This window comes from Neomonachus schauinslandi, chromosome 5 (assembly GCF_002201575.2).
Source record: "Neomonachus schauinslandi chromosome 5, ASM220157v2, whole genome shotgun sequence".
In the NCBI taxonomy this organism is placed as follows: domain Eukaryota; kingdom Metazoa; phylum Chordata; class Mammalia; order Carnivora; family Phocidae; genus Neomonachus; species Neomonachus schauinslandi.
Genome location: NC_058407.1, coordinates 84158088 through 84174456, shown reverse-complemented (window position 1 = coordinate 84174456; position 16369 = coordinate 84158088). Strand labels below are relative to the sequence as shown.

The 16369-nt window shown below is 37.6% G+C and overlaps 1 protein-coding gene across 1 annotated transcript; it reads left to right on the top strand.

Annotated features, from left to right (window-relative positions):
• Positions 1–581: 581 nt before the first annotated feature.
• Positions 582–16289, top strand: PYROXD1 (pyridine nucleotide-disulphide oxidoreductase domain 1). The gene is given in 14 exon segments (XM_044915215.1): positions 582–701; positions 3466–3506; positions 3508–3592; positions 6058–6135; positions 6594–6735; positions 8689–8789; positions 9803–9942; positions 11102–11163; positions 11166–11206; positions 11784–11906; positions 14541–14591; positions 14593–14678; positions 14787–14826; positions 15856–16289. Coding segments are annotated over 14 exon segments (1323 nt in total). The 5' UTR covers positions 582–629; the 3' UTR covers positions 16117–16289.
• The last annotated feature ends 80 nt before the right edge of the window (positions 16290–16369 follow it).

The window sequence follows — 16369 nt, the reverse complement described above, 5'->3', positions numbered from 1 at the left end:
CAAGGTGTGGTCCTTCCACAGCAGACTGGGTATAGGACTGGAAAAAGCAGGCAGTTCAGTCTGTGGTGGGGGGTTTTCAGGGTAATTAATGGTTAAAGAAAAGAAGGCAAGGAAGTAAAAGTTTGGGCAAAACATGAAATGATCTACAGTGGAGTCATGCCTGCACAGGAAGAGAAGTGAGTCCAAGAGGATGCTCTTGGGTTTAGACAACAGCAAAGAGTCTAAAGGCTAGATCACAATAAAGTTGGCTAGTAAGTGGACAGAGAAAACTGTAAGGATAAGGGAATCAACAAGCTGTGGTAAAAGAATGCAGAAGTGAGTAGAGTCAGCCCTCATTTTCCAGGCTAGGAGACTAAGGCGCAGTGACCTGGCTGACTTGCCCGAGAGGTAGGACTAATGTTTGAGTTCAAGTCTTAAAATGTGGAGTTAGCCCTCTTTACACTGTATATAGTGCAATTGGCCGACTTTGTTTTATGAATATGAAGTAAGTAGTGTATAAAAACAAATGAAAGTATTTTTATTATTTAAAATTTTTGAAATATTTTTTAAACATATATTTTTACCTTTCTGATCTAATACAGGTTTCTAAAGTATTGGAGGAGTTTGATGTTGAAGAGCAACCGAAAACCATGTTAGAAAATCGCTTTCCCAACATTAAGATTATAGAATCCGGAGTAAAACAACTAAAGAGTAAAGAACACGTAAGAGGATTTCTTTCTTTCTTTCTTTTTTTTTTTTTTAAGATTTTATTTGAGAGAGAGAAAGAGCATGAGTGGGGAGGGGAGGAGTGGGGAGAGGGAGAAGCAAGCTCCCCGAGGAGCAGGGAGCCCGATGTGGGACACAATCCCAGGACCCCGGGATCATGACCTGAGCTGAAGGCAGATGCTTAACCGACTGAGCCACCTGGGCGCCCGAGGATTTCTTTCTTAATGTCAGCCCACTGTTCAATCTCGATGAGCTTTTGCCTGCTTTCTTTTGACCCCGTCTGTACCGCCACCACCACTAAGGTCCTTAGCATATAAAGTTTAGTGATTTATATTATTACTGGGAAAATTTGTACTTGTTGTGAGTTTATTATGATTCTATAATTAGTTTGCGTTTTAGGTTTTACATTTTACATGAGCATTAACACTTACAGTGTCTGCTGTGTTCTGGGCACCACGGTAAGTGCTGGGAGACAACAGGAATATTACAGTGAACCTGCCCTGGGAGCGCCCAGTGTCGGAGCGAATATACACCTGCACACGTATAACTATAGGGACGTGAAAAGCACAGTCACTGAACTCTTATCTAAGCTCTGATATTAGAGATTTATGTGGACTTCACAGAGGGAGTTATATTTGAATGGGGTTTAAGTCTTAAAGAATTAAGAGTTCTTAATTAGGGGCATTGTAGGAAAAGGTGGTGGCTTATTCAAAGGCCCATAGAAAAGAAAAGGGGCACATGGAAGAGTGACACTGTCAGAGGGACTGCAGTGGGGACAAGGAAAGAAGATTGGCAGACGAGGCCAAAGAAATAAGAGTGTGAAGAGCTGTTTACATCATACCAAGAAATTTATTTTGTAATCAGTGGAGAAATGAAGAGATTTTAGGTGGAGGCAGGGTGATACCATGGATACTCTTTTAGGAAGGTAGATCTGACAGCAGTGTTGAGGATGAAGTGGGGTGGAGTGAGGGGCTGGTGGCCAGCAACCAAATCAGAAGGTGGTTGCAATCATCCAGAATGGTAGAAGGCCTGAACTAAGACAGGGACAGTGTAGTGGAAAGAACGGCCCAGATATGAGTGAGATTTCTACTGTAAACGCAGCAGGACCCAGTAACCCACTGGACATGGGACTGAATAAGGCGGGCTCAGAAAAGGGTGTTGTCAGATGATCAGCAATATCCTCAGATGAGCTTCAGGCAAGATGGGAAGTGGAGTTTGCCGTTGTTTCCCTAGAGCAGCTCTCATTTGTGAGTTCTCCCTTAGGGAGAAAACACACTTATAATACATTCAGAACACAAATAATTTGACAGGAAAAAATAAGTACTGAATTTTATGAGAAAAAAATCTGAATCCTAAAACCAGGATAAATTTCTGATATTTATAGTAGTACATATCCTATGTAACATCCATGTCAGTTAATTTGCAAATAGAAGTGTGCTCAAATGTGTACTAATTGTGAGGGAATTTATATTCGGGCATTTGAATAAATCAGAGTGCCGCCCATTGCCATGTTGAAGTGTCCTAAATGAGATCATGTCTGCATTATCCGTCCTTTATATTCTTTAATGAATTAGAGATTATGTGTTTTATCTTCATGTCTACTTCCAAAAATTTAACAGTAGCCAATGAAAAGAGTTCTTGTGTGTGTTTTTACAGTAGCTAAATGCAAATTATTTTTAGATTTGGTCAGGGTCTATAACTACTGTTTGCCAGATAAAATTCTAACCATATTATCTGCAGGAAGACTTGTGTAGAATTCCTGTATGCATTATACTGTGTGGAATTATTGGCTTTATGTTTTTGTTAAGCCGCTGAAGAGTTACAACGGGTAACAAATGTCTCAGTGGGTATCAAGTGCTACAGTTATGATTTGCCATGTTTTATAAATCAAACACATGGCACAGTGTTAAGCTCTAAACCACTCTGACAAAGTCTGGCATCTCTCAGTCATATGTACTTATAGATATGTACCTTCTAAAGGCTACTACTTAGATGTAGGTTTTCATTCGATATTAAGGAACAAAAACAGTGGATCTCAAATATGTAGTTTTAGACTCAATGATGTCATTAAAAATTAATTTAAATCACTTTAAAGCCAGTACATGCTAGGATTTAAGGTTAACACATTTTTCATGTGAAAATACATGAAATATATATGAAAATATCCCCAAAGAGCATGTTTGCTGGTGAAGTGATTGTTATTTGTACTTAAGCATATAAATACTGTGTTTTTAGCACTTCTAATGTTTTTAGATGATGTACCCTCTCCTACCACACTGTACCCCCCTGTACCCATACCACCTATTAAGGTCTGATACCATTAGAATTACTAGATCTTCCTACAGTAACTTCCACTGAGATCAGAAATATTCATTAAGGCCTGCCCCATGCTCAATTTTAAAATTTCTGAATGTTTAGTTTTTAACCTGAGGTCAACATACCTCCCTGAATATCATGAGATTCCTTATGTTTTATGCAAAATCTGGTATGAATGTACCTTTTTTTCCAGGGGGAGAAAGACTAGTTTTCGCCAGATTCCCAGAATGGTTCATGGCCCTGAAATGATGGTGAATGACTGACTGAATGCATTCTCATGTTTACTTTGATTTGCAGTTGCTGTAACAAAGTATTGAGTGCCACCAAGAGGCAACCTTAATGTATTTTTTGCTTTCCTTATATTGAGTTTTGTATTTAAAATGAAATTGTACCCATGGATGAATATGTTTCTCCTTTCCCCTTCCTTGCTCTGTGTTTTTACAGTGCATTTTAACAGGAGATGGCAGTCAGCATGTGTATAAGAAACTGTTTATGTGCTGGAGCTAAACCAAAGTTGATACGTGAAGGAAATCCTTACATACTAGGAATCCGTGGTACACAGAGTGCTCAGGTAACATTTTGAGGTTGGTTCATGGGAAAGCAACATGCATATTTCTTTGACTTTTCTGTATTTGAATGAAACAATTCCACTTACAGTGTTAATTCCTAAATTATAGAAGAGGTTTGTTTTATGATCCATAAACCAGGAAGTATTTATAATGTTATTGCCAATTTCAGTTTGGCTTTGGTTGATAATTTTTGTTTTTTTTTTTTTTAGTTCATGCTGGTGTTCTGTGTTTTTTCCATTGTGCATGTATCCCAGATACAACAATTAAGCTGAAGGTTATAACTTATACACACATTCATTACTGTAATTTGGGAGTATGTGATTTGCAATCTAAATAATGTAATGATCTTTTTCCAAAAAGGTAAAGCATATCCCAAACTTACTGAACTTACCCCTTAGCAAAAAAAATTTATATTCAGAAGATCTTTGTGGTACAGAATCATGACAGAATCCCAGAACTGAAAAATTCATTTGGTTTATTGTTGTGCTCAGGAACTATAGTAAACTATCTTAATAAGGTGAAACTCTGTGGAACCTTCTACAACTTCTGGTAATGGATTTCAAGGCTTTGGGGTTCAGTGACCCTTCTTGCCAAGAAACTCTTCCTGGTTTCTGATCATGATATTCTGTCTTACCTCAAGCTCACTGTTGTAGTTCTACCTCATAGGGTCATAATTTTACATTTATTAATATTTTATATTCTTGAAAATTGATGTTTTCTTTCAGCCTGTTCTTAATTAAATAGGAATGTAGAGAAAACTAGAAAAACTTAATTATAAATTATAACTTAATTATAATTGTAAACATTTCAGGTTCCTATTATCAAAGACTGAGTTCGTAAGTTATGTTCCAGCTAGGCCCTCTACATACATGACCTAACTGCTTATGATAATCCTGTGTGACAGTATTACTCCCATTTTACAAATAGGAAACTCTGATGGAGAAATTAATTTTTTACCTATACTAAAGTAGTTATTAAGTCTATCAGAAGTACAATTTATTTTTATTTATTTATTTTTTAAAGATTTTATTTATTTATTTGACAGAGAGAGACATAGAACACAAGCAGAGGGGGAGTGGGAGAGGGAGAAGCAGGCCTCCCGCTGAGCAGGGAGCCCGATGTGGGGCTCGATCCCAGGACCCTGGGATCATGACCTGAGCCAAAGGCAGATGCTTAACGACTGAGCCACCTAGGCGCCCCCAGAAGTACAATTTAAACTCATGCCACTTATCTCCATGTCCAGCGTTCTTAACACCTTTCTTAAATTATTTACTGTCCTCAGTGAAGGACAAACTAAAATTAACTTTTTTTTCTTGTAGCATTTTAAACAAGTCAATTTCAGGCATTATTTATTGATTATTACAATAAAGTTTTGGGTGAATTTAATAGAAATTTATTAGAAATAGAATTTAATAGAACTTGACATAGTAGGAAGAGGAATTTGGCTATTCAGATGTCATCCTGAAGTAGTGGGACTATTCTGTACTTTTGAAAGTGCCACAAAAATGACCATGGCTGGGACACCTGGGTGGCTTAGTCATTAAGCGTCTGCCTTCGGCTCAGGTCATGATCCCAGGATTCTGGGATCGAGTCCTGCATTGGGCTCCCTGCTCAGCGGGGAACCTGCTTCTTCCTCTGCCCCTCCCCCTGCTCATGCTCACGCATGCTCTCGCTCTCTCTCATACAAATAAATAAATAAAATCTTTAAAAAAAAAATGACCATGGCTTCCCTAAGCTCATTATGATCTTTTTTAGAGGGCAGAGGAGGAAGGTGGTAAAGGCATCAGTTAGTTGTTTTATAATGATAAGACGGAACATTTTTTTCTAATAAATGTTAGACTATTGTGCCTGCTCCTAACAGCTTTATTTACATTATCTTAATGCTTGCAGAGGCCTAATGAGATAGAGTCACTTCTTGTTTCCATTTATAGTTGAACCGAAGGCACAGAGGGGTTAAGCAACTTGCCCAAGTTACTAACTGCAGGCAGTTACTAACTCCTAGAACCAAGGACTCTTAACCACTAAGCTGTTGTGCTGCTCATTCATGCAAGTTTTGAGTGTTGAGTGACTCCAGGGGAAGTGTCAACTGAAGGACTAGACGAAAAGGAATAACCCTGTATGTAGGATACAGACCAGTGTCCTGTTAGTAAATTGATTTGATCAAGGAGTTAGGAATGTGTTGAACTAGAGGTCGTGCCGCTTGCTGGAATTCTGAACTACTCTAAACGTACTGACCTAAAAGGCAAGGAAAATCAGCAGAGGCATTGCTATGAAGACAGCTTGGGTGAAACAGAGAGCATTTGTAATATTGGGAGGGTGCATCCTGGCAGAGTGGGAAAGAGATTTATTTTGTTCCTTTGTAAATCAGATAAAATTCCTACATTTTAAGAATATTATCACTGAAGCCTCTTGCTTCACGTTTTGCCCACTATTTACAGAACACTGTCTCCTTTTCTTTTTAATACAGGACTTTCAGAAACAGCTTACTAAAGCTCAAAGAATAATGATCATAGGGAATGGCGGCATTGCACTTGAACTGGTGTAAGTATGTATTTTAAATCCTATTTAAACACTGCTCTGTGATTCATGTGATTATTGGCAGACTGGAAACATCTTGGTATTCTGAAATTCAAAGATAAATGTAATTGGTTTTCATATATTTTCAAGGAAAATGTCCACTTTATATTTTTAGCTTTCATGGAATTCATTGTTGTAGAAATGTCATTGCCAAACATGAGTTTAGGGAACATTTTCTGTCTCAAGAGGTCACACACAGGTGACTGGAGAGATGTGACCCATAGTGGTGTTTGATAAGCATGGACTATCTTGAAAAACACTTGTTCATACTTTAGGGATTTCTAAATCTCTAAAGTGCACACTTTTAGAGATTTCTAGTCACAGCCCCCACCACTTTTTATTGTTTATACCCATCGTGCTTCACTCATTTATATGGTTACCTGTCTGGCCCATGACTCCCTATTTCAAGATCTGTGGTACTCCCAGCTCTTGGTTTTTTGGAAATTGAAACTTTAGTTCTTTGATGCAGGAGCAGCTGAATTCTTGACTTCAGAGCTCATTGCTGAAAAACCAGGGGCTAGAACTGCACATAAAAGAACCAGATATACAACTGAAGATATAGCATCTGGTTCATTAATTCACAGATGAAAGCCATATAGAAAAAGGCCATAAGGACATTGAGCAAAATATTATAGTTGGGGGAGATAGGAATATAGATAATATTTATTTCTATATTCTACATGACTTAGATTTTCTAGGATTTTTTTTTCATGAAAAATATGTATAAGTAAAACTGAAAATTTAGTGAATTAAATGAAGCAGCCCATCTGCACCTTTGCAAACATGCTGCAGTTGGACAGCACCTAAGGTAATTTTACAAAAAATGCAAGTGAGTTATAAAAGAAATACAGATCTCAGTTTTTTATTTTAAAAGAGTTTTTTGTTTGTTTTTAACTTTCAGCTTATAAAATTCAAGAAGAATTTTAAGTTTTGAGGATGCTAAAAATTGACAAAATTTTAAAAATTGATGGCTAATTTTTTTATTGAATTATAATTGACATACATTATATTAGTTTTAGGTGTACAACAATAGTGATTGAATTTTTTATACATTATGACATGGTCACCTCCGTAAGCTTAGTTACCCTCTGTCACTGTACGCACTTACTAGAGTACTATTGACTATATTTCCTGTGCTGTACTTTACAGCCCCGTGACTTATTTATAACTGGAGGTTCGTACTTCTTACCCATGTCCCCTCTGGCAACCACCAGTTCTCTGAATTTAAGAATCTGTTTTTTTTTTTGGTCTCTTTTTTATTTTGTTTCTTAAATTCCACATATGAGTGAAATCATAGGGTACTTGTCTTTCTCTGATTTAAATTTCACATAGCATAATACTCTCTAGGTCCATCCATATTGTTGCAAATGGCAAGATCCCATGCTTTTTTATGGCTGAATAATAGTATACACACACACCATACACATATATACCACATCTTTATTCACCTATGGATGGACACTTGGATTGCTTCCATATCTTGCCTGTTATAAATAATGCTACAGTTAACATAAGGGTGCATATCTTTTTGAATTAGTGTTTTTTTTCTTTGGGTTAAATACTCATTAGTGGAGTTATTGGTCATATGGTAATTCTAATAATTTTTTGAGGAATCTCCATACTGTTTTTCACAGTGGCTGTACCAGTTTGTATTCTCAGCAACAGAGCACAAGGGGTCTTGTTTCTCCACACTCTCACCAACACTTGTTATTTCTTGTCTTTTTGATTCTAGACATTCCAACAGGTGTAAGGTGATACCTCATTGTAGATTTGATTTGCACTTCTCTGATGATTAGTGTTGTTGAGCATCTTTTCATGTGTCTGTTACCATCTGTATGTCTTTGGGAAAATGTCTGTCAGGTCCTCTGCCCATTTTTAGTTTGGTTGGTTTTTTTGTTTTGTTTTTGGGGTTTTTTTTTTTTTTTTTTGGTTACTGAGTTGTAGGAGTACTTTATATGTTTTGGATATCAACACTTCATCGGATAGATTGTACCTTTCATATTAACCATGTATATAACATGCAAAAACACATTGTATATACAATGTGTATACAACTGTATATACATTGTGTATACAATTGTATATAAAATGGATTGAAAGATCCATTTTATAACTGTTTATCACAAAATATTAAAATAATGAATAAAAAACTGGGGCGCCTGGGTGGCTCAGTCGTCGTTGGGTGTCTGCCTTCGGCTCAGGTCATGATCCCGGGGTCCTGGGATCGAGCTCTGCATCGGGCTCCCTGCTCCGCGGGAGGCCTGCTTCTCCCTCTCCCACTCCCCCTGCTTGTGTTCCCTCTCGCTGTGTCTCTCTCTGTCAAATAAATAAAATCTTTAAAAAAATAAATAAATAAAATAAAATAATGAATAAAATGATCAAAACACATAACTTAGTTTAGTCATGCTGTATAAACATAAGAGAATCATAACATTGCCTAAAAACTTGAAAACAAAAAGCATACTTCTCTGCCTGACAGTTTTTAGATCATTTGAATTTTGAATTGCGTTTATCTTTTCAGGAAGGAAAAAGGAAACACAAACCAAAGCTGGTGCTGGTAATATGGGCAGTGCCTTGCGACCTGATTGGCCTGAAGGCTTGAATCTTAAAGGTACAAAAGAGGTATGTGTTCATATACTAATTAAACCTAAGATGCAATTTTAAATTCTTGAACCATTCATTAAAGACTGATTACAAGTAAGTCAAAACAACTGCTAGATCATTTTACTTAAAATCCAAAATGCTAGGACAGACAGGACCAATGGCATGTGGCCCAATTCCTTACCAGTTAAGTATTTCATTCATCTAAAACGGACTCATGCCCTTCTTTTTAGTTCCCCAGGCAGAGAGACTTCCAGACCCGGACTACAGTGAATATAGCTGTCCTATTTTAAATTAATCCTTTCTCAAAGGTCACTTCACATGCATTATAATATTTCAAAGTTTATTAGATGAATTCTAAATAAAATATGTATTTAACACCCTAATTGGATAAGCAGATGACTTGCTTTTACTCATTTTATTTATTAGATACATTATATTTAAATAGTAAAAGGCTGTGATATTTAAGTACTGTAAGAAGCATAAATGGAGTCCTTATTACTGTGTATGATTTCTTTTCAGCCTTGGGTAGTTTGGAGGGGAGCTGGCTTCACGGCATATCTAATTTTTGTGATAGAAATTATACAAAATTATTTTTTTCCTGCATCTTCAGATCCAAAGATTAATAGTATTTTTAACCTGAGAACTTCAGCAGTTTGGTTCAGTAAACATTATCTCCTATGTACTTGGCACTTTCCTAAGGTTCTGGATATAACAGTAAGTCGGCATAGACTGCCCTCAAGAGGTTTTTATAGTCTCTAGCAGTTGTAATTTTTAAAGACTGTATTTGAAATTATCAATGAAGCTTATACTAAAAAGTATACCCTTGGTGTTACCTGCCAATGCAACTACTTGTTCTCTTAAGTTCTGAATGGATTTCCCTCACTCCCTTCATGCACAAAAATCGTGAGAGGCTTATTTTGGGGCATCCAGTGTGTTTCCATTTATACTGTAAGAATTATTTTTCTGTATGTTTCTACGAGTGTATTGTAATTTTGGGGGGGATGTGTTACGGTGATCAGCATTGCTTTTAGTTTTCTCGTAAGATTCACATCGAAACTGTATGTGAAGTAAAGAAAATCTACCTTCAGGAAGAATTTAGAATTTCTAAGAAAAAGTCCTTGCCTTTTCCCAGAGACCATTGTAATCAGTCAGTCACAACTGATAAAGGTAAGTAATAAAATAAGAAAAAATACAATAACCACTAATTTAAAAGGAAGAAAACTTACTTAGTCTTCCTATATTAAAAAACTTAAGATTTCCATATGAAATTTAAACATAAAAAGTAAAAATGAAACCATTACTTAATAAGTCATTTTCTTTTCATTACTTAGTCTTCAAGTTTCCTAATAATTATACATGGGGCTCACGGTGCTATGACCACCACAGCTCTGTGAGTCAGAGTATCTTGCAGATCAAAACATATCTAAACCAAGAAAACCTTTATGCTCTCAGAGGTGAAGTGACTTCCCCCAAATCAAACAGATTAAAAATCTATAAATTTGGGATTAAGAAACAGACTAATTCCTATTCCACACTTTCTGTGAGAAATACACTCAGCCGAACTAGCATATGAGATATTCCACTGTTTTTGAATTCTTTGAATTTTTCCATGGGAAAAGGTAGTGTTAGAGTTTGAATATGAGTAGTAAGGGGAAAACATTGAAAAGTGAGTTATCTCATTGAACTAAACTCTCAGTGGAGTATAATGTATTCGTATTTTTAAAGAAATAATTTATAAAGTGATTATCAATTTAAATTTACTTTGTTAGAAGTTTTATGTCTAAATTTGAAGGAAAAATGTTTAGAATGTCATAATTTTGTCATACCCCAAACAAGGAGATAATGTTGATTACATTGTAATTGTTTTAGCAAATGTGCCTTATAAAAATTAAGGGTTTTTTTTTATGTTGAGTTAGCCAACATATAGTACATCATTAGTTTTTGACGTAATGTTCAACAATTTATTAGTTGCATATAACACCCAGTGCTTATCCCATGTGCCCTCCTCAGTACCCATCACCCGGCTACCCCATCCCCCTACCCCTCCTCCCTTCTGTAACCCTCAGTTTGTTTCCCAGGGTCTGTCATGGTTCCTTTTTTTTTTTGAAGTAAATTCTACATCCAACCTGGGGCTAGAACTCAAAACGAGTCGCATGCTCTATTAACTGAGAAGGCCAGGTGCCCCTTAAGGAGTATTGTTTTAAAGTCCTCTCCTGCCTTCTTTCTTTGTTCTAGGCATTATCACATAATTCTATGGACAGCTGAAGGTGATTACATTTGAGATTAAAGGGGTTTTTTTTGTTTTTGTTTTGTGGTTCTTTTTTTAAGAGGTATATATATGTGGAATTGACTAATGAAAAGAAAAACGGCTGTGATTTCATTGTCAGTGCTAGGAGTTAACACCAAATATAGAACCTTTTCTCTGTGGCAACAATGTAAGGTGAAATTTTTTGTCCTGCTATGATTATTTTTAACTGTTCATTGTCTTAGTGTAAAACTGTAACTTAAGGAAGCTGAGAACAATTTAGTTTACAGTCATGTTTTGATTTACAGTATTTCGTATTGCCTAAAGTCCTTAAGCAGTAAACGTCCCAGCATCAGTGTCCTCATAAATGGGACATAATGCACAGTTCACTTGTCTAAAGGTTGATGAGACAGACACCTATAAAATCTTACAAATGATTCTTTTAGAGAAACTATCTTATATTTTCTGCTTTTTAGCGTTTGAAGCTCAGAAACCTGAGTAATATTGTAATTATGAGTGGGGTAATCATATGGTTACTGAGTGTTCTTGATCTTAAAAGTCTAAGAATTTTTTAGCTGGGCTGTCCTAGTAGGATTTTGATTCCCTGGAAATTCAGCTGAGTTGTCTAAAGTTGGCAGCTGTTTTTTACTCTCTCACCGAAGATCAGCATACCGAGGTGTAAAAATTTGACTTGTTCTTTTACTTTAGAACAGAAAAGACCTCTTTCATTTTTCTTCCCACATATGCTTATCAGGAACCCTGTTTAGTTTGATCTAGGAGAAGACGGAGGCCTGAAGGTGGATGCTCACATGCACACGTCTCTCTCTGATGTCTATGCTGCAGGTGACATGTGCACCGCGTCCTGGAGGCCCAGCCCGGTGTGGCAGCAGGTAAGCCGGCATCCGCCATCACACCTTGTATCAGATTCCATCTGACGGTAAAGGAGTGAGTCACCACCAGCAAATCCAAATTTCTGGTTTTCCCACTTTGCTACTTTAAGTAGGAGGCTATCCTAGACATTTAAAAAAAAAGAATGTTTCCCTTTTGGTAAGTTATTATATAGTGATGGAACACACTGGTATGTCTTGTAATTGAAAAAGAATTATGGGCTATGACTTTTTCATCTTCAAATACTTACCAGCACTGTCCAGTGGAACTCTGTGATGACAGAAACGTTCTATACGTTTGCAGTGTCCAGTCAGGTAGTCACCAGCCTACATGTCTCTATTGGCACTTAAGATGTGCTGAGTGAGACCGAGGAACTGAATTTTATTTACATTTAAGTTTAAATAGCTCCCTGTGTCTAGTGGCTACCAGACTAGACAGAGCAGCTTTAGATGAAGAAATAACATCCTGAGGTATAAACCGTATAGATGATGACCCCTTGCGATCCTGATGACCCAGTTCTGTCTCTGGGAATTATGACTGAAAAAATTCCCTCAAGCGACCATTCTTCCTCAGCCACACAACTCCGTCCAACTGGATGTCCGTGTCCAACTGGATGTCCGTGTCCTCCTGCCCTCACGGTGCTGCCCGCCTCCTCACGGTGGAGCAGAAATCCTTGAGGAAGATATTCAGACCTCGGCCATAGGCGAGGTGGTCTTAGGAGGAGTAGAGACACAGATAGATGTTACAGATAAAAGAACCAGGCAACACTTGGTGAAAGACTAGCTCCACAGGTAGAGATTCTCCTTCAGATTAACTGTGGAGTGTGAAGTAGCGGAAGGGCCAGATGCATTCTAAGAGGCACCTTCAATACTTCGTTTTTACAGAGATAATAGTCATAGGAAGAGTGCTTTTGGCCTGTTTCTAAAGTGCTAGCTTCTTTTCAGTTTTTTTCTGTAATCATTCTGTGGCATATATGTCTTCAACTCTCAGGAATTGGCATTTGTGGGATTTTTTTGAACACTTTAAACCCTCTAAGAGGATAAATTATATCCTTATTATGTGTCATACTCTGCTACAGGCAATATCCGAAAACAAAACAGAGGTCTCTTGTTCTGAGTGAATCTAATAGACCTCATGTCTTAATTTGTAGAAGCAATAAGTACACTAATTAGTTTTACATGATCCAAGACCCAAACTGGAGGGACTGAGAGGCTGGTAGACATTAATAACGGTCCAACAGTGTAACACTGCCGGCCGCCTCCATTAGCCGTTCTTGAGTGTTGTGCTCAGTTTGCTCTGCTCCCTTCCCACAGACCCCCTTTCACTTCATCAAACCGATCTTGTTTATACACAGGAGACGGAATTAAAAGAAAAAAAATTATCAGGGTACCTGGGTGGCTGAGTCGGTTAAGCAAGTGATGCTTGTTTCACAGCCTAGGTCATGATCTCAGGGTCGGGGAATCCGGCCCCATGTTGGGCTCTGCACTGGGCATTGAACCTGCTTAGGATTCTCTCCCTCTGCCCCTCCCTGCTCGCAGTCTTTCTTTCTCTCTCTCTGTCTCTCAAAAAATATATACATTATCACTTCTACCAGAAATGCTTGAAAATCACATCCATGATTGTGGTGCTATTTTTGCACACAAAAGGACATTAGTTATACACAGGGGTGTAGGTTAGCTTATTTAATTCTCTCAGTAGCCATGGAATAGATGGTGTACATTTATGTTTCAGGTAAAGAAATCAAGTTTCAGTTAATTAAATAAAAAGTTAAATATGTACAAGAGTCGGTATTTAAATCTCTTGGCTCCCAAGGCAAGTGTTCTATCAGGGATTCCCAAAACTTTGTAGAAATACAATAAAAATAAATACAGAAGAGGAGAAATTAGCAGTGTTGTAAGGAAAATTTAAAACGAATTTCCAGGGGCGCCTGGGTGGCTCAGTCGGTTAAACGTCTGCCTTCGGCTCAGGTCATGATCCCAGGGTGCTGGGATCGAGCTCCACATCGGGCTCCCTGGTCAGCGGGGAGCCTGCTTCTCCCTCTGCCTGCCTCTCCCCCTGCTTGAGCTCGCTCTCTCTTTCTCTCTCAAACAAAAATGAATTCCCAGCATTGGTTGCTGAAATCAGTTAAGATTTCCTGAGGCTGGACATCACCTATTATATCGATCTGCCTGACCATTGAGGTTTAACTGCATGGGAGGCCTTAACTATCTAGCACAAAAAACTAAGGATTAGGAAAAGGAATGAATTTTTCAATGATAATTTGTCATCTCTGCTTATGCTGATAATGAACTTACTCTGAAAGAAGAGACTGGTTAATAAGTAGTATTCTTTCTTAGTGTAGGCTGAAATATTTTAATTATTTTTAATGGAGAGCTTATTGAAACATACAGAGTTGGTATCATCCTTTCATTTTAAAGGCAGTAATTTGGATAAAATTATCAGATACCAAAATTGGTTTGGTTGGTGTGGATTGGTGACTGCTTATCTATGCCAGAGACAATCCAACTAGTCCTCTAGCTCGCTAGATCTAGCCAATCTCAAGGACTGTCAACAGTGAACCCCTTTAAGGAATTTTGTAAGGTATTGTTAAAGTAGAACAATGAAAACTTTTATGTCATAACATTTTTTCCTTTCAGGTGAGGCTGTAGACGCAGGCTAGACAGATGGGATCGTATGCAGCAAAGTGCACTGGCTGCAGCTAGTTTAGGAGAATCTATTGACATGGACTTTAGCTTTGAACTTTTTGCTCATGTAACAAAATTTTTAAACTATAGGTAAGATTCTAGATAAGCAGATTAGTGACTTTTTCTGCTTGTTAGTCTTGTAACTAATTATCTGGTTTTCTCATTGAATAAGAATTTACATGGTTTTCATCATTTTAGAAAAAATCACCAGTTTCCTAGTTCTTGCAAATCAAACCTGGTATTTTTTTTTTTTTTAAGATTTTATTTATTTATTTGAGAGAGAGAATGAGAGACAGAGAGCATGAGAGGGAGGAGGGTCAGAGGGAGAAGCAGACTCCCCGCTGAGCAGGGAGCCCGATGCGGGACTCAATCCCGGGACTCCAGGATCATGACCTGAGCCGAAGGCAGTCGCTTAACCAACTGAGCCACCCAGGCGCCCTCAAACCTGGTATTATTGCTGGTCTTAATTACTAATCATTACCTACCTTCTTGCTATACTATTTTATAGTTAAGGGGGGGGAGTCTCTTTCAGATTTGTTCCCTGTTGATGCATTTCTGCATTTATTTGAGATTCATTCTTGCTTTGTGAGGGGAACTAATAGCTATCATACTCAAGAATGAACCAGGTGCTTTGCCTTGCATATTATTTACTCCTCTTTACATTACTCTGAGCCAAGTCTTTTCTTCATAATTTACTGATGAGGAGGAACACACATACATAAAGTTTAAGGAGATTAATTTGCTCATGAAAGATCTAACTCAGTTCCTTATTAAATCTTTAAGTCATGACTCTAGGCTAATATAGTCCAGATCCTACATATTTAATTCACTAGATACTTTTTTTTTTTTTTAAGCTTTTATTTATTTATTTGACAGACAGAGAGATAGCAAGAGCAGGAACACAAGCAGGGGGAGTGGGAGAGCGAGAAGCAGGCTTCCTGCCGAGCAGGGAGCCCGATGTGGGACTCGATCCCAGGACCCTGGGACCATGACCTGAGCCGAAGGCAGACGCTTAACGACTGAGCCACCCAGGCGCCCCACTAGATACTTTTAATGATCATAGAGATTGTGGGGTATTGTCATCTGTACAATAAATGCAATGTCATTCAAATGTTTTCTTTGTGACCCACCTCTCCACTGACACTTCTAGCTGTAAAATTTTGTGAATAGATTTTTGTGCTGGCCATTCTAGGTTAACACAGTGTAACTGCGTATCATGTTTCCTTTTTGGTACTTACTAGAATACTTTTATCATCTCTGTATACAGGTCGTAATGCTGGGAAGATAAAACACACAGGGCTTAGGTTCAGGTCATGAATTAATGCTGAGATGTACGAAAGGACAAGAATACGTCAAAGTTGTCATGCAGAATGGGCGAATGATGGGAGCTGTCTTAATTGGTGAAACTGATTTAGAAGAAGCATTTGAAAACTTAATTTTAAATCAGACGGATCTTTCATCATATGGAGATGTGCTAGATCAAAATATTGATTTAGAAGATTATGTAGTTCTAAAATGCCTTTTTTAATCAAAATGAAGTTCCAAACAACACATGAAAGTCACAATAAGGTAAATGCACTGATGTAATGAAATTAAGAATACAGAAGTGATAATGATTTCAGTGAGAAAGTACTAAAATATAAATAAAATTGCAAAGATCAACTAATACACAGTTACTTTTTTCCAACAGAAAAATGACCATTTATGTAAGTGTAAGGATTTAAGTTAATCCTGATTTAGCCTTGGAGCAGATTTAGCTAGGCTGTTACCAAGTATTGGCC